Source organism: Chelmon rostratus, chromosome 18 (genome assembly GCF_017976325.1).
Source record: "Chelmon rostratus isolate fCheRos1 chromosome 18, fCheRos1.pri, whole genome shotgun sequence".
NCBI classification, from domain to species: Eukaryota; Metazoa; Chordata; class Actinopteri; order Chaetodontiformes; family Chaetodontidae; genus Chelmon; species Chelmon rostratus.
The window spans coordinates 19,664,408-19,686,667 of record NC_055675.1 but is presented as its reverse complement, the minus strand read 5'-3'; the positions used below and the strand labels follow the sequence as shown (position 1 = coordinate 19,686,667).

Sequence of the window (22,260 nt, the reverse complement as noted above, 5' to 3'; positions counted from 1 at the left end):
CAGTTTACCTATACATTTAACTTTAAGCTAAATATGAAAGCTCTGGGGAGTTTTAGATGAAAAAAATAAGTTGCTCTCTTCCCTTGTGATCATGATTCATCTTAGAAAATTTAGACATTAAACATTAGAGCAACAAATACAAATTCAACTCAATACCATAAATCTAGAACAACTTATAGTTGTATTGATGGTCCTCAACTCAGATGATGTCTGGTTCACTATGCCAGTGTAGTCCTGTTGTTGGTCATAAGACGTCAAATACACTGACTGGGTCTCTGTCTTAGATACACAATATAAACACATATATATACATAAATAAAACAAACACATTGACAGCTCTCAACACCTGCAGAGCATCTGCATTAATAAGCTAACTGCTTCAGGCGGGTAAGGGAGAGGAAATAAAAAAAACAGAAATACACTTGTTGGACTGGTTTTGACGTCACTCTGACATTTTTTGGACTTTACCTCTGAAGTTATGAGGGTGTGACAGTGTCTTCAGATGAATTACACACAGACACCAGGACTGATGAGGAGGAAATGAGCAGCTTCTCTTCTCCCAGTGTATCCCCTACACATGAAGGTGAAAAGTGTTTGTAAGTTGACCTGAAGTCACCAGCAGGTGAGACTCCTACCAGAGAAATCTGTAAATGTTTGATGTCATTTTGAACACATTGTGCTGTGTCATAGTTTGGTTTTACAGTAAAAATGTGTCTTGATGCTGATTGGCTGTTGCATTTATGTTGTTTTCAAGTGCAAATATTGTTAGTAATGACTACCTGAGGTAAAAGACAATGATTTGCATGTATTATTGTTGGTGCTTACAAGTAGAAGCAACAGCAGTCTGATTCAGTGCAGATCATTAATGAAAAATGTGGAGAATGTCTGAACTGGCTGAACAGCTTGGATCAGCAAGCCAGGCATGTGTGCACCATGTTAGTGACAGTAGTGAGAACTAATGTATCCTGTGATGTGAAGCACGAAATGAATGAGTGCAGCTCTCTCAGCATGTTTTATTATTATTATTATTATTATTAGTCTTTTTATTGACCTTTGACTGAAAACATGATAACACACATCACAAACAAACAGTCTTGGCTCACAGATTCACATATACAACAGGCAAATGACTCAGGAATTATATTAAGTTAAAAAAAAAAAATGACCAAGTATCAGGAACTACAGGTATATTACATTGCATTACATGAATCCTCTTGTAAGAATAGAAGAAATATCCAAACCAATATATGACATGAAGGACACCCATATTCTGCAAACTATGTCATCTTTACAATGCAATTTACATGTCAAATAATCTAAAGATACATATTCAAGTATGTCCTTATGCCAATATGTTATAGATGGGACTTTGTCCATTATCCAATTCAAGTGAATGCATTTTCTTGCACAGAATGTTAACATTTTGTCAAGTTTTCTTTTATAGGAACTTTTGGTATCCCAAGTAACATGCATAATGGACCACACGCTACACTAATAGATACGACCTTATTCATTTCCTCACCTACAATCTGCCAGAAACGCTGCATTTTCCTACAGGACCACAAGCAATGACTGAGACTGCCAGTCTCTATTTTACCCTTGGGACACTGAGGGGAAAAGTCACTGTTAATCTTATGATGTTCGGAGGGAGATATGTGAGCTATGTGTAGAATCTTAAGTTGAATTGCTTACTCTGTTGCACACACTTAAGGTTTTTGCAGTCTCCGAAGCATTGTTCCATTCGTCATCTGTGATCTTTGCATTAAGTGGGCCCTGCTATGAATCAGTTTGAGGACAGGAAGGAGGCAGTGCCTCCCTCTAAAACCACTCTGTGTAGGAAACATGACATCCAGACCAATGTTCAGAGGTGAGATGATGATCTCCAATTGTCCGACACTCTTCTCTGTGTCAAAACTCATCGCTAAAATGACTCCACTATCATTATTCACACTCAAAGCTCTATGTATGTTGTGTTTAAGCCCAGAGCAGCAGCACAGAGCAGACTCTCCTGTTCCCAGCTTTTTATCAATGAAGAGTGATCAATCTATGTTGCACCCTTTGGTGTTCAAACCTGGACACCACTCTGTCAATCAAATGTGAGTATTTAAAACGAATAATATTCTCTAAACCTGTTGTGACCACAGATATACAGGTGAGTAAAAGAAAATGGCTCCAACATTTCATACAGTTTTCAAGCATTATTTTTTTTAAATCACTGGATATCAACTTCTGCTTCTAATAGAATACAATACATAATGCAACATGTTTCTTTTTATGTGTGTGTTTGTGTTTTGTCCAAACAGGATTCATCAGGATAACTTAGACATTCCCAGTGGTCAATCTGAGCTGCAGCATCAAACAGACCTGGTCTCCATATTTATGGTAGGTAGATATACAAGCAGAGGTACTGCTGCTGACTCCTAAAGCCAAAAAATCAGGTTTCCAAGAAGGATCAATAATGGGACATAAAGGGATGTTGAAATGGAGAATCTCAGATTGTTCATGATTTTTAACCAGAAGTTTTAAACAGATGCAGAACATAAAAAAGCAGGAAAAAAAACAGGCACAAGTGACGCAGACACAGCAGCTATAAAGGTGGCTAATAGTCAACAGCAGCCAAGATGCAGCCAAATCCTGTACACTGGTGATAAGCCCGTGGGGCTCAGGGTTTTCAGGACTCTAAAGCAGAACAAAAAACTCCAACAAAAGGCGAGCACGATGGCTGAATTTATTTAACAAAGGAAGTCTCTTTAAACAGGCAAAACAAAAGGCGCTTAGGATATCAATAAAACTAAAGGCTCTTAGGCTGACAAAAGGCAAAAATACAAGGATTAATGGCTCAAGAATAAATAGGTTCACAGGGAGCACAAGACACATGAAACAATCTGGCAGAGGACAAAGGGAGACAAGGACTATATATTAACTAGGTAACAATGAACAGGTGGAGACAATCAGACAGGCGAGAAGGACACCAGGAAGTCAAGGGTCTGAAAAGGGTCTGAGGAGAGTTAGGGTTTCACAATAAGAACAGACAGATCAGCAGACACGACGAGACATGACAACTGGCCACTAAATGTGAAAACCTCCAACTTCTGTCTACAAATACAAATTCAGTACACTTTGTACACAGGCTTAACTCCCAGTGTTTGAGTGAATTGATGGGAATCACCGTGAAAATGCAGCTAAATTCTGGTAGTAAGTTCAGTTAACGTGTCATTTGGTATTAAATCGAAGTTAGGTCAATCTTTCCAGGTTGTTTTTCATTTTTTTGGAAGAAACAAACCAGGTTGAGTTAGAATTGATGATTAAAAGTAAGAGAAATGTGAATATGATATTTTTAATGTTTGGCGATACATTTAAACATTTTATCTGCAGCTTCCCTCTTAAATCTGCATTTACACCGAATGTCAAGTGATATCTAGTTTCTGGAAAAGCCAGACACTCTGCTGTATGGAGTATTCAGATTGTGGACCAACAGAAGACAAGATTCAGGGTTTGTGATGTATAATAAAACATCATCTGCATACAAGATGATTTTATGATGAAATGATTGCAAGGTGGATGTCTGATTTCATAATGCCTGATGGATGTAGTTGGGGGTTCACTAAAAGTGAGAATAGTGATGGAGATAATGGTAATCTCTTTGTGGTGGTTTTGACTGATTCCCCCTGGTTGTAACAGATGTACAATGTTTTTATTGAGTTGGTGACACGTGGCCAAAGTGAACATTAAAAGATGGTCCCACCCTGCCCAACGCCTGTTGAGCATTGAGAGTTCATTGGTTGGTGGTTTATTCCCTTTTTTTTGCTGTTTGCAATTCAAATTGATGAACAATCTTGTGTTTTCTTCGAAATGTCAACAGTTACTCAAGACAAGCTGAGTGATAAAGTTTTGAATATGATTTCTATGTCAGTGCTAATTGATAATATGGGGAAGTATTCTGAATACCTTTCCGTTTACAACCAGCAACATATCTTCAATCCCCTGTGCCCTACCCCTTATCTCAAACCCATAGACAGATCTATTAATAATTAATAGCAAGTCCACAGTTGCACACATATAAATTCAAAATCTACAAATGATGATAAAATATGCAAACAAAATACAAATATGAGGAAAAAACAAAAATGAAAGCTCAGCATCACACATCGTAGCAAGTGTTAAGGGTTCACCAGATACCACTGGTCACACACAGGAGATGGTGCTATCACTGGAAGGACAAATTGCACAGATGGCAACCAAGCAGATTTTTAATGTAGAGGTGGAGGTGCTCAAAAGTGAGTTTTTGTAATGTTAAATATAATCTTAATGTCCCAATAAAATGGTGTTTGTTGACTAAGAGGCTACCTGCTTATTTAAGATGAAAATGTTTCTTGAATTGCCACCAGACTTTTTGGAGGTCAGTTCCCAGAGGCAGGGGAAAGCTGAGCAATGGAATAGGAGAGGCTATTGAACTACTGTATGTTTCAATGCCATTAGAGCCCAGGTTGGACCCCATTTGTCTTCAAATGTGGAAACCTAATATGGCAGTTAGTGAGGAAGAGCCTTCCTGAATCATTTTTGCTGTCAAGTGTTTTGAATACAGTTTTTGGTAAAAATATTGGAATCATTCGGGACAAATATGAAAACAGGGAGGCATCACCATCTTAATTATGTTAACCTGGCCAGCCAATGACATGTGCTGCAGTGAGATGTAAATTTTCTATCATGTATTAAAAACCTGTTACTGTGATGTGTTGCAGTCAATCTGAGGGTCTGAGGGTATTCTAAACGGAAATGGTTAGTACTACCAGGCAGGACTTAATGACATAGGTTTCATTTTGCTGTCACAGATAGATAGTGGTCAAACCTGAAGGCAAGAACCTGCTGGCTAATTATGATATTGCACTATGTATATGCAAGCTTTGTACAAAATGAATGGCCCTTGAGTCTGAGGCAGATTGTTCAACAAGTTTAAGCTGAACTGTAAGTCTACATTTGACTCTTTTCCAGATGCTTGAAAAGAACATTGTCAGTTTTGTGAAGAATGAGCTGAAAAGGCTCCAGGAGGTTCTGTGTCTGGATTACCCAGACTGGTTAGAGAGTCAAAGTGAGGACGAAGAGCTGAGGAGGAGCAGCAGAGAGGCATTTCTGAAGATCACACTGGACTTCCTGAGGAAAATGAAGCAGGAGGAGCTGGCTGACTGTCTACAGAGCAGTAAGAAAGTTTTCGCAAATTTAAGATGATGGAAAGAGGAAATGGAGGCAACATGGGGGAAGTTAAATTTCCAAAATCAGGTGGTCAAATGCTTACCTTTGTCAGATGTGCTAAAGCATCCATTTAATGATTTAACTTTTTACTTCTTTTTTTCAGAGACTAGTGCTCCAGTTTGCCAACATAAATTCAAATCTAACTTGAGAAAGAAATTTCAGTACACGTTTGAGGGAATCGCTAAAGCAGGAAATCCAACCCCTCTGAATCAGATCTACACAGAGCTCTACATCACAGAGGGAGGGACTGGAGAGGTCAATGATGAACATGAGATCAGACAGATTGAAACAGCATCCAGGAAACCAGACAGACCAGAAACAACAATCAGGTGTGAAGATATCTTTAAATCCTCACTTGGAAGAGATGAACCAATCAGAACAGTGACGACAAAGGGCGTGGCTGGCATTGGGAAAACAGTCTTAACACAGAAGTTTACCCTGGACTGGGCTGAAGGCAAAGCCAACCAGGACATACAGTTCACATTTCCATTCACTTTCAGAGAGCTGAATGTACTGAAGAAGAAAAAATGCAGCTTGGTGGAACTTGTTCATCACTTTTTTACTGAAACCAGAGAAGCAGGAATCTGCAGGTTTGAAGAGTTTCAGGTCTTGTTCATTTTTGACGGTCTGGATGAGTGTCGACTTCCTCTGGACTTCCACAACAATGAGATCCTGACTGATGTTACGGAGTCAACCTCAGTGGATGTGCTGCTGACAAACCTCATCAGGGGGAAACTGCTTCCCTCTGCCCGCCTCTGGATAACCACACGACCTGCAGCAGCCAATCAGATCCCTCCTGAGTGTGTTGACGTGGTGACAGAGGTCAGAGGGTTCACTGACCCACAGAAGGAGGAGTACTTCAGGAAGAGATTCTGTAATGAAGAACAGGCCAGCAGAATCATCTCTCACATCAAGACATCACGAAGCCTCCACATCATGTGCCACATCCCAGTTTTCTGCTGGATCACTGCCACAGTTCTGGACGATGTGTTGAAAACCAGAAATGAAGGACAGCTGCCCAAGACCCTGACTACAATGTATGTCCTCTTTCTTGTGGTTCAGTTAAAACTGAATAATGTCAAGTATGATGGAGGAGCTGCTCCACACTGGATGATGATTGTGTCTCTGGGAAAACTGGCTTTTGAGCAGCTGCAGAAAGGCAACTTGATCTTCTATGAATCAGATCTGGCAGAGAGTGGCATCGATATCAGAACAGCCTCAGTGTACTCAGGAGTATTCACACAGATTTTTAAAGAGGAGAGAGGACTGTACCAGGACAAGGTGTTCTGCTTTGTTCATCTGAGTGTTCAGGAGTTTCTGGCTGCTCTTCATGTCCATCTGACATTCATCAACTCTGATGTCAATCTGCTGTCAGAAGAACAGTCAACATCCCGGTGGACTATTAAAAACTTAAATACCAAAACTAGATCAACACACTTCTACTACACTGCTGTGGACAAGTCCTTGCAGAGCCCAAATGGACACCTGGACTTGTTCCTCCGCTTCCTCCTGGGTCTTTCACTGGAGACCAGTCAGAATCTCCTACGAGGTCTGTTGACACAATCAAGGAGAAGCTCACAAACCAACAAGAAAACAGCTGAATACATCAAGGAAATTATCAGGAGGAATCCCTCCGAAAGAAGCATCAATCTGTTCCACTGTCTGAATGAGTTGAATAATCTTTCTCTGGAAGAGGAGATCCAACAGTACCTGAGATCAGGAAGTCTCTCCACAGATAAACTGTCTCATGCTCAGTGGTCTGCTCTGGTCTTCATTTTACTGTCATCACAAAAAGACAGGGACGTGTTTGACCTGAAGAAATACTGTGCTTCAGAGGAGGCTCTTCTGAGGCTGCTGCCAGTGGTCAAAGCCTCCAGCAAATCTGTGTAGGAGGACACATCCATGATATACTAACTCATGAACTTTATATTTCATTGAGAACAAACAGAAACCTTTTTATTTGTCATAATTCTTTCTTCAGGCTTTGTGGCTGCAACCTGTCATGGAGAACCTGTCAAGCTCTCTCCTCAGTTCTCAGTTGTCAGTCCTCTTATCTGAGAGAACTGGACCTGAGTAACAATGACCTGCAGGATTCAGGAGTGAAACTGCTGTCTGCTGGACTGGAGAGTCCAGACTGTATACTGGAAACTCTCAGGTCAGTAGTAGGTGTTTCTGAAACACATGTGTATTTGCTGTATGAACTGCTTTAAATTCATAACAATCTAAGGAGTGATAGTGCATGCAAGATTTTTACACCTTCACAATTTTAAACATGTTTTTGTTTTTAACAGCAAAACTATTTTGTGGGAATAATAAGGGAATCAATTATTTTGTCTTTTTTCCACTGTTTTCTCCAGGTATGCCCATGATTGTTAGATCATTGAATAAAGCATGTTGATAGTGACCCTTTAGAATTAGTAGAATAAAATCACATCATTAAATCAACTGTTTCTTCTGGTAACTCGCATTTGCCTGGATTTTGTGAACTAATTCCAGTCTGTCAGGCTGTCTGGTCACAGAGGAAGGCTGTGCATCTCTGGCCTCAGCACTGAAGTCCAACCCCTCCCATCTGAGAGAGCTGGACCTGAGCTACAATCATCCAGGAGACGCAGGAGTGAAGCTGCTGTCTGCTGGACTGGAGGATCCTCACTGGAGACTTGACACTCTCAGGTATGGACAGACAACAAGAGCTCACACGCAGTTTCTAATATGCTGATAAGATGAGGAATACAGCTTCATGTTGAATAGCAGTTAGGACTACTGCTGAATAGAAATTCAAGGTAGGAAGATTATAAAGAACCCATGCTTCCACAATCAAAGAAAATATACTATGTTTCTTCCTCTAGGGTGGAAAACTGTGGGGAGCAGAGGCTGAAACCAGGTGTGAGGAAGTGTAAGTGTAATTTTGATTTATAGTAAAATAGCAAGCATTTTTTAAATTTTGCAATGAGGACCCGAAAACAACAAGGTATTGTATCGCTGTTACAATACTTTTCTGTACTTTTGTACACAGCAATTTTTCACCAAAATAAAATTTAGTTAAATTCCTCCTGACCTGCAGCCACCCCACTACCTTCACCAACCGTCATTTGACATTTTTACTTTTGCGTCAATGAACCTGATAACACTAAAATTTTGGAAAATAAATTCAGCAGTCGTATCTCATGATTACACACTGCTGTATTGTCTTGCTCTCTCCATCAGTTGCTTGTGAACTTGCACTGGACCCAAACACAGCATACAGAAAGCTCAAACTGTCTGAGGACAACAAGAATGTGACAACAGTGAGAGAGTATCAACCATACCCCGATCACCCAGAGAGATTTGACTGCTTCTGTCAGCTGCTGTGTACGAATGGTCTTACTGGTCGCTGTTACTGGGAGGTGGAGTGGAAAGGAGCGGTTCATATAGCAGTGACTTACAGAGGAATCAGAAGGAAAGGAAACAGTGCTGACTGCAGGTTTGGGATGAATAATCAGTCCTGGAGTCTGAGCTGCTCAGGTGGTGGTTACTCTGTCTGGCACAATTACAGCGTAACAGACCTCCCACTTCGTTCCTCCTCTGTCTCTAACAGAGTAGCAGTGTATGTGGACTGTCCTGCTGGCACTCTGAGCTTCTATAGTGTCTCCTCTGACACACTTTTCCACCTCTACACCTTAAAAACCACAGTCACTGAACCTCTTTATCCTGCGTTTGGGATTGGGATTGGGTTTGGCATTCGGTCATCTGGTTCTGTGTCTCTGTGTGAACTGTAGGAGGTAGGATCTAGTAAGAATGGGTTAACGCTGACCATCCAGCTCACAGTTTCCCCAGGAAATGTTTCAGAAGCAGAGCGTTTATGCCTCAGAAGCCACATTTACAGTGTTATTTTGGGCACCAAAAAAATACAAAAGTGAGGACAACAATATCATGAATTCGGCTGTATTAAAATACAGTGATGTGATTACAGAAAGCGGCACACCAACACACGCACACACTCATAAACAAACACTTTAATCTTTGTGATTATTTTGTGTTCTAATTTCAGTCTATCCTCTTTATTAATTGCTCATACTTAAGAGAAACTGTCAAAATATGATGTGGATTCGTAGAAAATACTTTTCCTGCTCCAGTCATCTGTATGTGTGCTTTTTATATCAATCTCTCACATATATTTTTATATTACCTTTAGTTTTCTCACTGAATCACATATTTTTTACTACTAATGAATGTACATACTCAATGTCTAATCTTTTGGTATATTACAATAAAGTGCAGAAAGTTGTGTTGCATGGTTATTGACTTTACATGTCTGATTTAACTATTGATGAGTGATGATGTATGAAAGCAGCTGTTCCTGTGTCTGCTTGTTTTGGCGTGCAGTGTTTTGTTGCGTCTACCAAAATAAGCAGTGATTTGATTGAGTGCCTGTTTCCTGACTCAGAAGATACACAAGTCACAAAATGACTTGAAATAAATTTCCTGATATTCAGTTCTGTTGTATTTTACGTTATGTCTCCTGAAACCTGGACTTTGAATTGGGCAACAAGACTTTCTGGATGTCGAAAATGAACACTATTGCCAGAATAAATGCTTGCATTGCATCTTTCTGCAAACCATGAGTATGTTGAAACTTTATGATTCCTTACATTCAAACCTTACATTTCAGTTTTTAATTGTATGTTGTGACAGTGCTGTGGTTAAAGTCCAGTTAGGTTTAGGCACAAAAATCATTTGGTTACTTGTCAATGTGATGCCCAGAACTTCAAGAGACTCAGACGCAAGGATCACATGAAGATTACAAGTCCAAAAATTAAAAAAATGTAATCAACTCAAGGTGACAAGCAGTACAGAAGGTCTGCCAAACAATAATCAAAATTCAAATATCAGAGATCAATCACTTCAAAGCAACAACGGGGACAACAAAGGCTGGAAGACAAAGACAATTTGGCAAAACAGGTCACCAGCTATAAGTACTCAGAGGACTGATTGGATAATTGAGGGCAGGTGATGCGTGAGACTGGCGGGAAAGTGAACAATGACAGGAAGTCAAACTTACTGGAATGCTTCAGGAAAGTTACAACAAAATGAAACAGGAAATGCAGTGAACACGAGTCTGCGTGCATCGTCTAAGCTACGCTCGATAAGTCATGTGCCTCGGGGTCATTGTTTGTGTCTTCAGAGAATTTAACAATTTTTTTCTGGAACATTCACTTGTTCCTGGTGTAAACAGAAGAAGAGAACTCCAAGCTGTGTTGATGATCTTCAGCTCAGATGATGTTTGATTCACTCGGACCTTCTGAGGCCTGTTCAGAAGTGACTGACGGCAACTGATGATAAACAGTTTGAGCAATTCAAAGCTGTCACAAAATATAACACACTGAAGTTGAAACTGTGTCATTGGATCTTAATGATCTAATAGGATTTATACTGTTAATGTCTAACTTCAGTTCTTTGTTCCAAAGATAACAGGTCCTCTGTTATTGCATATCTTTCAAGAACGCTTCAGTTTGTTGAGACTGTATGCGAATGTCCAAACCTTTGAAAACATTCTGGTGTGGGTTAAATATTTTCTTCTTTTTCTGGTGAGTTTCCTCATTTGTTGTCAGCAACAACAGTAGAGGTGACATGTCCACTTGTTTGTCCATTTGTTTTTGTATTTTTCTGGTCACTGAGTGCATTTTGCCAGTCACAACTTAAGAGACAATAATGTACGTAAACATTATGAGATGCTAGCATTGCATAAGGCAAATTTTATTAAGTATTTATATAGCATATATGATACAAAAAGGAAATTCAAAGAGTACATAAAAGCATATTCGTATGAAACAAAACACAAAAAATACAAATTATAAAAGGATAAATGAGATAATACATGAAAAAATATCTATATAAAACTAGAATGATAAACATGAAATACAGTGGATTTAAAAGATTTAATAAGCGTAATAGCACAAAAATTTAACATTTTTAAAAGACCCTGGGAAAGGCAGCGACAAACAGAACAGTTTTAAGGCTTGATTTAATAGAGCACAGGGTTGTGACAGCCCTCGAGTGTTCTGGAAGTTTATTCCAGAAATGCAGAGCATAAAAAGTGAAAGCAGCTTCTGCAGGTTTGGTTTTGACCCTGTGTTTTGGCCCCAAACCATGTTTTGCACTTTCTTAGTTTTAGTGAGGACTCTGGCATCAGCTTTCTGAATAAGTTGCAGCTGTTCTTTTACAGAGACGTGTGAAGACACAATTACAATAATAAAGCCTAATAAAAAACAAAAGCATGAACAAGTTTCTCCAAGTTTTGTTGAGATGGAAATTCCTTAAAAGACTTCCTATATTTTTACCCAAGCTGAAATCAGAATCTTTGTGATTCATATGAAATAAGTGTCATATTATAGAAACTACACTGTGAATCAATGTTAACAACCATAAATAAACAAAGAGTAAAATCTGTTTCTAGAACAACAAAGTTTAAACTTCAGATGCACCTCAGCATTTTATTCTCCACAGTAGCTCTGCAGTTTCAGTCAGACAGATTTTCTGACACTCAACACTTAAATCAGTCTACCGTCATTTGTAAGGCCTTGTCCACAGCACTCTGGTGCAGATATTTTAGTTTAGGTTTCTTTCTGAAGATTTTAGACCTCCTGGGTGTTGCTTGTTCTCCTGACGGCAGGGAGAGATCATAGTTTAATAGAAAATTTCACAGTGACTTGAAGCATGAGGCATAATGTATTTACTGAACTGACATTTAACCTTTAAAGAACCTCTCCCAAAGTGAATATAACCCTGGTAGTAGTTATGTCTTGCACTAAAACCTAATCAGGAAAACAAATTAGTACTAAGTGTAATTGGTAGGAGGAAGGTTGGAGACAGCTATCAGTGACTAGGAAATGAAAATAAACGCCTATTAAAGCCTTATCGGCTTATGAAAGAGAGAGAGCAGATGTCAATCCGGTCAGTCATGGTTTCAACTTTTAATGTCAATGTGAAAAAAATATTTTTTCATTGCCTTTTACATACAGCGGAGGGCGCTGCTGCTCCTTCAGTGGAGACACGCTCTGCACTCCTTGCACTCTTCTGCGAACACAACTTCCTTACCGTGAAATCTGAGAAATTTGAGGAGCAAATAAACCCTGGGAACAACATCAGTGCATCTTTAACAACAGGAAACGGAGCTCATGAAGACCGCCACTGTCTGCTCTGTGGGTCCGAATGGGACACTGCTGTGGAGTCAAGACTTCACAGCGCTGCGTTGTCCTCTGAAAGAAGACGCTGGTGTCAAAGAGAACTATTGTGGTGCAGTTCTGAACTGTGGGGAAAGAAAACACTGGACAGCGCCCGTGGTTCGATCCCGGGGAGGAATGGAGAGCAGCGAATTCTTGAGAAGAATTGATGTTCGAAGTAACCACTGAGCTATACCAGTGCGGTGAACGAGGAGAGAAACTGGCCTGATATACGTGAGCCTGTGAGTTCTGCAGAGTACAGCCAGCAATGCATACAGAGAGAGACTTGGTGGTCGTCCCCTGGATCAAACCGTGGGAGATGTCGAGTCCTTTCTGTCCCTCTGACGTGACCGGCTGTCTTTCATTGTGTTAAAGACTGTGGCGACCAACATGATTACATTGACTATCACTGTAATCCGAGTTTGACTTGCAGTTTGAATATGCCGTGTAGACGTGTCAATGGTCATTTATAAATATTGTGTTTGTGGACAGTCGAACGGCTAACGGTCAAACCACCCTGAACACACCGGATCTTAGTACTTGTACTTCCGAGTTAGTACTTGGACGGGAGACCGCCTGGGAATACCAGGTGCTGTAAACTTTTTCACATGTCTTTACACACAGCTGATAATCAGTAGATACCGCTTTGGAGTAAAAGAGCAGCTAGGAGCAGGTTACCATCTTAACCATTCGTGTTACATCCTGAACTTTTCCATGCAGCTCAAAAAATGACACCTTCTGGGTCTGGAAGTTAGAAAACATTGGAGGATGCGGGCATCGATCCCGCTACCTCTCGCATGCTAAGCGAGCGCTCTACCATTTGAGCTAATCCCCCATAATGCCATGCGAACATTGACGTCATCATATACACTTCATATGCATACATTTTGATCCGGTGTAATGTTGATCTGTCTGTACTTTTTCATTCCCTACATGACGCGTCCGGGGACCAAGAGATTGTCCACTGTCGTCCAAACCATGCCAATGAAACCGAAAAGCTTTAAAGTGGCCACCAGAACATACAATAATAGTTTACAACAGAAATATTTCGTAACTGTCTGTGGTTCTATCGCCAAGTGAAAACGTGCAAACAGCAATTGTAAAAATGTCCTTTATCGAAAGCAATAGAAACTCCCCGTCGGGGAATCGAACCCCGGTCTTCCGCGTGACAGGCGGAGATACTGTCCACTATACTAACGAGGAAAGCACAGTGTGTTTAAAAATATCGTAACCTATGTGTACGTATTGTAAAAGACTTAGTATATTCTTAAAAGTAGCATGTCTTGTGTGAATTTAAGCCACATATACGCTAGATACTCAAATGCAAATACCGTAACCTTTGAAATTAAATTATCGTCCCGCTGAAACATGCATTGTTCAGATCTACTCAAGTTACCTCAGACTAAATAAAAAACAATGTTCTTCATTAGCATTGGCTAATTGTGATAGAAAATTACAGCAACTTCTTTATTTAAATAATACCACAAAACAGAGATGGCCTTTTTGTGCTGCAGCTTTAATCAGCAGGATACATTTAAGCATCAAGCAATTTTACATTTTTCAAAACCAATTGCAGCTGTGCCGGACAACACCACATCTCAAGGGCTTCATGCACACCTGAGATTTGTTCACTTTTCATTGTTTCTTGCTTTGCAAAGGAAAAACACAAGGAAAAACACAAAGCTCAAATCATATCTTCAACAAGAACAGACTTAGCCACGATAATAGCCTTTGACACATTGCTGAGGTCGGTAGTACTGAACTCTTAGTGCGGGTCGGTAGTACTGAACTCTTGGTGCGGGTCGATAGTACTGAACTCGTGGTGCGGGTCGATAGTACTGAGCTCTTGGTGCGGGTCGATAGTACTGAACTCTTGGTGCGGGTCGATAGTGCTTAACTCTTGATGCGGATCTTGACCGCCATCTGCCTGCAAACCTTGTTAAAGAAGGGGGGAAAAAAATTGAGCTGAAGCAACTAATCAAATAATCAGCAGACATAAATCAACAGAATTTTGACAGTTATAACTTTTGCAATAATTTTTCAAGCCTAAATCAAACCAGTCTGAACCCTGAACGACCACCTCTGTTTGACTCCAGCTTGGTAGATAAAATGTAGTGTTTCATTCACTTAAAGAAACTCTGTAAACATAACCATAATTTCTAGGAGACAGGGTTCATCATCAGAACTTGGGATCTGGGAAATATTGATGGTTGCAATGTTTTATAGGTTTGAAGTCTTGTACTTGTTTTATTTATCTCATTGATATTAATCAGTAATTCGATAATCAAAAGTGCTTACCGTGAAAACGACCTGTGTGCTGAACAGACAAAAAGATGAAAATGATGTGAAATAAGAATTATATTTTTAGTCATATTTGAAAATATTTGTAATTAGTGCATAAATGAGTTTCTCTTTACTTAAAAAAAAAACACAGCTGAGATGCTAGGACTACATAAAAGATTTAGTAAAACAGAATTTAGTGAAGCTGAATTTAGCAACAGTCAGTGGTGAAAATGTTGTTTGTTGATCACAGACTAAAGTAGCATGCTATTTGTGTAAAGATCTATCTCTTGAAGTCAGCAAAGAATGTATGCACCCTTGTGATTTACCTCTCCATACCCGCCTGGCACCTCTAACTGCTCTCACAACCCCGCTGAATAAGCGTCCGATAAAACCCTCCCCGGGTTCAGCCATGAGGACGACCAGTGACAACACCAGAAAGATCATAACACACTTCATCCTGAAAAACAAAAACAGATCACAGTGTCCACATCCAGAATCATTCACTCTCTACATCTCTACATTAATTCATCCATGCAGGTCGTGGTACATATCCAGCGCCATAGCTTTTCACATCTCATTCTAAAGATTATTTATTTGATTAAAACAAGATTGCAACACAGTAAACTGCTACCATCACCTTACATTTGGGCTTCACTTTTTGTACATCCATATATTTGCATATATATATATTTTTTACTTTGATTTATTTATTTTTTCTGGGTATGTATACTCAATTGTATATGTTTAACATACATTTTATATTTCATTTTACTATGCATATGAAGCATATTTTGTACAAATGATTTTCTTTATGGACGTAGAGTCGGTTATATTTCATATTATCTCTTCATCCCTTTACGAATTTATCCAACAATATAACAAGCATAAATTCACATCATATGTCCTAATGACCGTATTTAGTAAAGCAAAGATAAGGAAGAATCAGCTTTTCACCTGATCGTCAGTCAAAAGGCTCCTGTGAAAGAAAGCAAAGTCAGAAGTTGTGGAATTCACAGTTGACGTGAATTTTTGAATATAGCAGTTGTGAAATACCTGTCTGGAGTGGGTGGAGCTGAAGTCAATTTCTCAATCATTCTATTTTTTTTAATCAGCTATTTTATTGTAGCATAAGTGGATTTTGTATTGTAAATTCCCTGTATATTATTGTTATTGTGAGCGCACGCAGGGGTCCTGTTCTTCAAACGCAGGTGAACTAATTCAAGCAAACATGCTGTCATCAGGCTAAAATACTTTACTGTTTGTTCTCATCAGCTAATGTGGTTCTTTGAAAGGTGTTTGAGGATTGATTTGTTATTCCTGAATGAGGTTAGCATGATTAACGGAACGCTCTTATTTTGTAATAAAATTTCATTAATTCATCCAACTTTATCACTGCTGTACAAGTCACAGTATGTATTCATTGCCAATTCCCAGACATATATCCCAAAGACTTGGGTTAAGAACTGTATAAAGAAGATTGTACATTCTTTCTTCCTTTCCCACTCATCGATCTTCAGAAAATAAAGCCAGTTTGTTGAAGTAGAGAATTGTGAACAGTGAAAATGTGTTTCTAATTGCATTTTGCATCACCCAGTTCTGTGCAGAGATGACAAGGTGTTGATCTAATCTCAACTTCCAGCATCACATCTACCAGTTCATGTTTTTCAAGTTGTGAGAAACACTTGCTGTGGAATAATTTCATCTGTTAGGATAAGACATACCAAAACAGAATAAAATGTTTCCTAAATCTCAAGAGCAATGCAGCCTCAAACTGGTGGTATAATGACAACATGTGACACATTGCCACATATAAAAGGCTTAAAAATGCACACTTTTCTAGATTTACCACTGTTTAGGGATTTGACTATTGCAAAAAAAGGGGAAAAATTGTAACTATGGTTGAGTATATCAGGGTTCTGTCAATAGCACAATAAAATATGTTAGAACATTTGAAAAGCTAGAGAGTGGTTTTGACTGTGGGAAGTGTGCAGACGGTCATCTTATCAGATGTCAAGTCACAGTGATTGTGTTAGAACATTTATCAGCAATAAGCACACTGACACTGCAAATAAATATTGTGAGATGCAAGTCAAAGTGAACTAATGATACACATGGGACAAGGCAGTGAGGGCTCAGTGGCACCTACAGTATAGTTCATTTAGATTAGAATCAAGCCAGAAAAGGGTACAGCCACACCAGGGGACAACATCCCAGATTTAGCTTACTTACAGTAAATGCACACAGCAAACTGTATACAAAGAAGTTGAATAAAAGCATAATTCAAAACTGCTATAAGTGTCAAAAATCATATTAAATATTCTGAGCCCATCCTCACGAGAAAAACAGCCAGGTTATCACGATCCATGTTAATGGATATTGCTGGTTATTTTGGGGCTGGAGCACCCACTGGCCAACATGAGGAGTCAGACACTTGCAAAGCAGCCACAGACATGGTCCTGGAGTCTGATGAGGAGCCATCTACCTCCTCAGCCACATGTTCGTTGCAGGAGTCCTCAGGCGTGTGTGTGTGTGTGTGTGTGTTGTTATGTGTGCATTTTTGCATTTTTTTTTTTTACTTTTGTAAACATTATAAATGCTGTGAATAACATGTATACTAATGACAATACAATTTTCTATTTGTTAGAAATGCCTCAGTTAGAAATCCCACCAAATCCTGTGCCTGAGGATGAGCCTCTGTCTGCTGACCCTGCTAACTAGCCTTCAGTTCTGAGTGACAGAATTCAGAGACAGCTGGTTTGTAGAGGACCAAGTGAGGTACCTGCTGACCTTGCTTTCCCCAGGAATGGTTCTTTTTATTTAAGATTATATATAGAGTTGCCTTATTTTGCTTTCTTCTGGGATATTATTCATCTGCTTTTTCTTTGTCCTAGTTACGTTTTTTTGTATTTATTAATATATTTAATAAAGTAATTCAAATAATGTATTGTATTGTTGTGTTGTTTGGGGGTAAGTCCTTTGTTTTTGGAGGTGTTTTTTTGGGGGGTGGGGGCGCCAAGGGATGGTTTGCCCAGGGCGCTAGTCAAGCCAGAACCGCCTCTGCATATTAGATATGTACTTGGCCTGTGACAAAGGTTACGGCTGCGTTGAGAAAACAAATGCACAGAATGAATTGAGACACCTGATTGATGAGTTTTTCCTTTATGTTCATTTTTGCAAAATAACATTTATTAATAATTCTTTCTTATGTATGCCAATAAATTTAAGAAAGCAGTAGATTTTTTTAAGAATTAAGAAAATTCTACAATTTCTATATCATTATTTCCAACTTCATGAAGAGGTGTTGTTCATCTGTAAACTAGTGTGTGCAGTGCACACATTCAAAATACTTCAACAGGTAGTGGATCAACAAAACAAACTGAAGGCAAATATCAGTTTGTTCATTTTAACAAAACTCTGCAGTGGTATACAGCCATTTTTTCTAGACCCTGATTTGGAGTGCTCCAGTTTTCCTGTGTTTCATTGTCATCAATGAGACACAGCTGAGGCCAGTGTACATTGGCATGATATGAAATTTTTAATTTTTATTCATTTCCCATTGATTGTATTTTGTCTTATACGCACCATTAACTCTATGACTCTTTTCTATTCATGCTATTGTTACAGTATGTTGTAGCATTTATTATTCCAATTATTATGAGTTACATAAGTTCATGTCAAGCAACACACACACACCCTCACAAACATACTTTTTTTTTTTTTACATGCAGAATCTTAATTTTGTTACTCATCTCAGATTATTTACACTAACTGGGAACTCTTTGTTGAGAGTAAAACATTTTTCATCTGAATTAAAATTTTAAATAAGACAATATAAAAATGTTTTGGAGTGCTACATTGCAAGTTTATTGTGAACTGACAATCGATCAAATTAATTCAAAGCTTCTCAATCCATCAAGTCAACACAAACATATTTTAAAGGAGTGGTTGCCACAGTTGATAGATACTTTTCTATCTTATGTTATGTTATGAAGAGCAAGAAGCATCACTTTTGATCCAAAACATTGCTTCAGAGTGGCTTCTTCAGCCTAGTGAAAACCAGGCCGCCCCGGGCTGTATTCCAGTGAACGTTTGTCCAGCTCCTGTAGCTGGTCTTCCATCCCACGTCTCCTGGTGACAAGCCTGGTGGAGGGAGAGAACACAGTAGTATGTTCAATTTTATGAACATATATGAGAAATATAGATTGAAATTATATCACCTTCACTGTAACAATTAAATACATTTTACTGTAATATTTATTGTAGCAGTAATAGCTTCGCAGTTGTAAAAAATAATAACAAATAGCACAGGTCCTTACCCATGGATCAGCCTGCCGACTAAATAAAAACAGACAAGAGAAGAAAACAATTAAATCCGAACTCTACTTTATATCACACATTACAAAAAAACAGTGTCAGTATTAGAATGACTGTTGTTTTGTAGGCCAGACAGCCCTGTAATAAATTTAGAACAAACACACTGTATAGTAGAGGATTATGTAGACATTCATTATATTTTGTGTATATTGGCAATTAATAAGTAATAGACATTATTTTAAGCTATGTATTATGTAACATTTATTTGAGAAAAAACTATTTTTCGTTTTTTTGTTGTAATAGTAAAAGTCCAGGTGTAATTAACAGCATTAATAATGTGTGAACATTTGCCATTAAAAGACAACTTATGTCATGGCTGTACCGTGGAGGGCTCCATTGAAAAGCAATCCAAAAATACACTCTCCAGGTTCAGCCATGAGGACGACCATGAACAGCACAAGAAAGACCACAGCGCACTTCATCCTACAAATAAAGTAATAAATAAACTGAATTTCAGAGAAAAAAGAAGGCTGTAACGTCATGATATACAAAAAACAATCTTAGCACATTTTCAAGATACTTTGTCTTGTTCAATATTGAAGTATTTAGCTCGTACCTTCCACTGATTCAGAGTCAAAGATGAAAGGTTGTTCTTGGACTGAGATGTGTGATGTAGATACATACAGGTGATGTGTCCACTGATTGGTAGCTGTGCCTGATTTTATATACAGCATGCTGGGCTGCATTCATGATGATTGTGTAATTTTAGGTCTATTACAGGAAGAGCAGACATAGACTCTCATAGCAATTGTACCACAAAGTACAAGTCAGTTCACACAGCTCCTCCCATCACCATCCACGCATTCAAGTTTCAGGCTCTCCCAAGCAGCTGAATGATTCAATTACACTCTCCAGCCATGAGGGCGACCAAGGACAGGACAAGAAATACCACAGCACGCTTCATCCTGTAAAGAAAAAAAAACTTGCAACCGTCAAACACAAGTTCTCACTGCATTTGGGCATGATGAGTGATTGTTTTGTTTTGTCACGGGTTTCAACAGACTAATGCTGAGCTCAGACAGAGGAGGAGACAGGAATATGTGCAATAAACCGTTTTAATGAAAGTTCAGGCAAGCAAACCAGTGATAAATGGTAACAAATGAACAGATTTCAAAGGTGCGAAGTTCAAGTAGTTCCAGATCCAGAGGGGTGAAGGGGATCCCAGGGTGAGCAGAGAGGCGAGATCTAAACGAGGTTCACAGGTGTGGGTTCCAGTGAGACGAGGTTTTCACTTAAGGTATTCACAGATTGGGTCCAGACGAGGGTTGAAGTGGCAGGATTTCCACTTGAGGTCTCAAAGGGAGAGCAGACAGGCAGGGCACAGACCAGAATAGGCGACAGGAATCACCTGAGCACAAATACACTAACTGATCAGGCAACTGAGCACAAAAGAGGGACAAGACTGAAGCACCAAGCACAAAAAAGGGAGACAAGTCAACAAATACTGGATGATTTCCTGGGGCTGATATACTGTGTAGTAAGGTAGGGTTTGATTGCTTCACTGAGCACACCTGTGCTCAATCAGAGAGGAGGCTGGCCCAACCTGTCGGCCACATCCTGCAGTAAGGTTTGGTGTGTCTGCATGCATATGTGTGAGCATGTCAGGTATGCACACATCTGTGTATGTGCGGTTTATTTGGTCTGAATGGGACAATGACTGTGGCATTTTTTTATCGGGCTGAGCAGCTTGATTATTATCTCATCACTTCCCCACTTTTATCTTGTCACTTCCTCTTCTCTTGCGAATTGAAAGAACTAGCAGTGAGAAAGTACCAAGACAGAAAGGAAAAATAGGGAAATTGTACTTTTTGCTCTTCTTCTTATACAACAGATGTCATTGAAAACATTCTTTAAGATTCCAACAAAAACAGGCTGTGGACTCATAAAATGATTGTTTAAAAGACATACATACATGTCCAAACTCAAGCATTTGAACATGAAAGCCATGAATCATGAAAGGAGTGGTGAGTCGCATTTTATTCCTGAAACTAAGATTGGGAATGTCTGTGTGATGGAAACTCAGGATGTAACAATAAATGACATGATGACAGCACTACTACAAGCTGGATGTGGATACGGAGGGTCATAGGTCAAACAGCTTCTCTGACGAGCTGTTCGGTTTTCCATAGCTCTCTCCACTGAAGAAGCAGCAGCACCCCCTGCTTTGTGTAAAGACATGTGAAAAAAGTAACCAAGTACAAACCAAGCCCGACCCTGATCAGCTTCTGAGATCAGGCGTGTTCAGGGTGGTATGGCCATCTCCCACGGTTTGTTCCAGGGGACGACCACAACCAGCTTGTTTTTGTTGAAATCTTAAAGAGTGTTTTCAATGACATCTGTTGTATAAGAAGAAGAGCAAAAAGTACAATTTCCCTATTTTTCTTTTCTGTCTTGGTACTTTCTCACTGCTAGTTCTTTCAATTCGCAAGAGAAGAGGAAGTGACAAGATAAAAGTGGGGAAGTGATGAGATAATAATCAAGCTGCTCAGCCCGATAAAAAAATGCCACAGTCATTGTCCCATTCAGACCAAATAAACCGCACATACACAGATGTGTGCATGCCTGACATGCTCACACATATGCATGCAGACACACCAAACCTCACAGGAAAAAAGAAGTAGTAAATGAGCTGCCTCAGGACTCCATGGTCCCAGGTTTTCTCACACTAACATCTGAGAGGATGAAGAGAGCCGTTACTTCTTTCATTGTGTCATCCAGTCATGAGTAGAGTATTCTGCTCCTCATCATAGTGGTGCAAGGATTGAAATACCAATGAGACCAAATACACTGGATGCGGTTCCTCTTTATGATGATGAAGAAGACAGGAATGAACATTAGATGAATCAGACCAACAGGCAAGAACATGGGCTAAAATGACAACCAGATAGATATTACTGTGTGTAGCTAAATTTTATCTGAACTGCTGTCTAATACTGTCGTCTAAGCACTCATGGACTTGGGCTAAACTGAAAACTACAATGTTGGGATATGATGAGAGAGCAGAGCTGACTTTGGTTTGCTGGTTGAAATTAGATCAATAACTGTGGAGATCTGCAGTCTCTTCTCCCTTTTTTCCCTTGTGTGCTCCTGTGTTTTCCCTCCTTTTGTCTCTTGTCTGTCTCTCCCTTGTCTGTCTCCTTTTATTGTGCTATTG

General features: G+C 39.3%; 1 protein-coding gene and 2 non-coding genes across 3 annotated transcripts; 1 reads left to right on the top strand and 2 right to left on the bottom strand.

Annotated features, from left to right (window-relative positions):
* Positions 1 to 41: 41 nt before the first annotated feature.
* Positions 42 to 9,694, top strand: LOC121621626 (NLR family CARD domain-containing protein 3-like). The gene is made up of 9 exons (XM_041958149.1): positions 42 to 1,867; positions 1,980 to 2,096; positions 2,304 to 2,382; positions 4,993 to 5,197; positions 5,354 to 7,136; positions 7,232 to 7,405; positions 7,747 to 7,920; positions 8,097 to 8,143; positions 8,455 to 9,694. The coding sequence occupies exons 1-9, from the start codon at positions 1,779 to 1,781 to the stop codon at positions 9,003 to 9,005; spliced, it is 3,219 nt and encodes a 1,072-aa protein (XP_041814083.1). The 5' UTR covers positions 42 to 1,778; the 3' UTR covers positions 9,006 to 9,694.
* A 3,517-nt stretch (positions 9,695 to 13,211) lies between these two features.
* trnaa-agc lies at positions 13,212 to 13,284 on the bottom strand. Its single transcript has one exon. It is a non-coding gene; the product is annotated as a tRNA-Ala (tRNA).
* Positions 13,285 to 13,580: 296 nt separating this feature from the next.
* Positions 13,581 to 13,652, bottom strand: trnad-guc. Its single transcript has one exon. It is a non-coding gene; the product is annotated as a tRNA-Asp (tRNA).
* Between the last annotated feature and the right edge of the window lie 8,608 nt (positions 13,653 to 22,260).

What these genes read in the sequence shown, in the direction of transcription:
- LOC121621626 (XM_041958149.1), top strand. Translation starts at nt 1,779, where the DNA reads ATGAATCAGTTTGAGGACAGGAAGGAGGCAGTGCCTCCCTCTAAAACC. An exon ending in TGGAGACTTGACACTCTCAG is followed by an intron (nt 7,921 to 8,096) that starts GTATGGACAGAC and finishes TTCTTCCTCTAG; the next exon opens with GGTGGAAAACTGTGGGGAGC. An exon ending in GAAACCAGGTGTGAGGAAGT is followed by an intron (nt 8,144 to 8,454) that starts GTAAGTGTAATT and finishes TCTCTCCATCAG; the next exon opens with TTGCTTGTGAACTTGCACTG.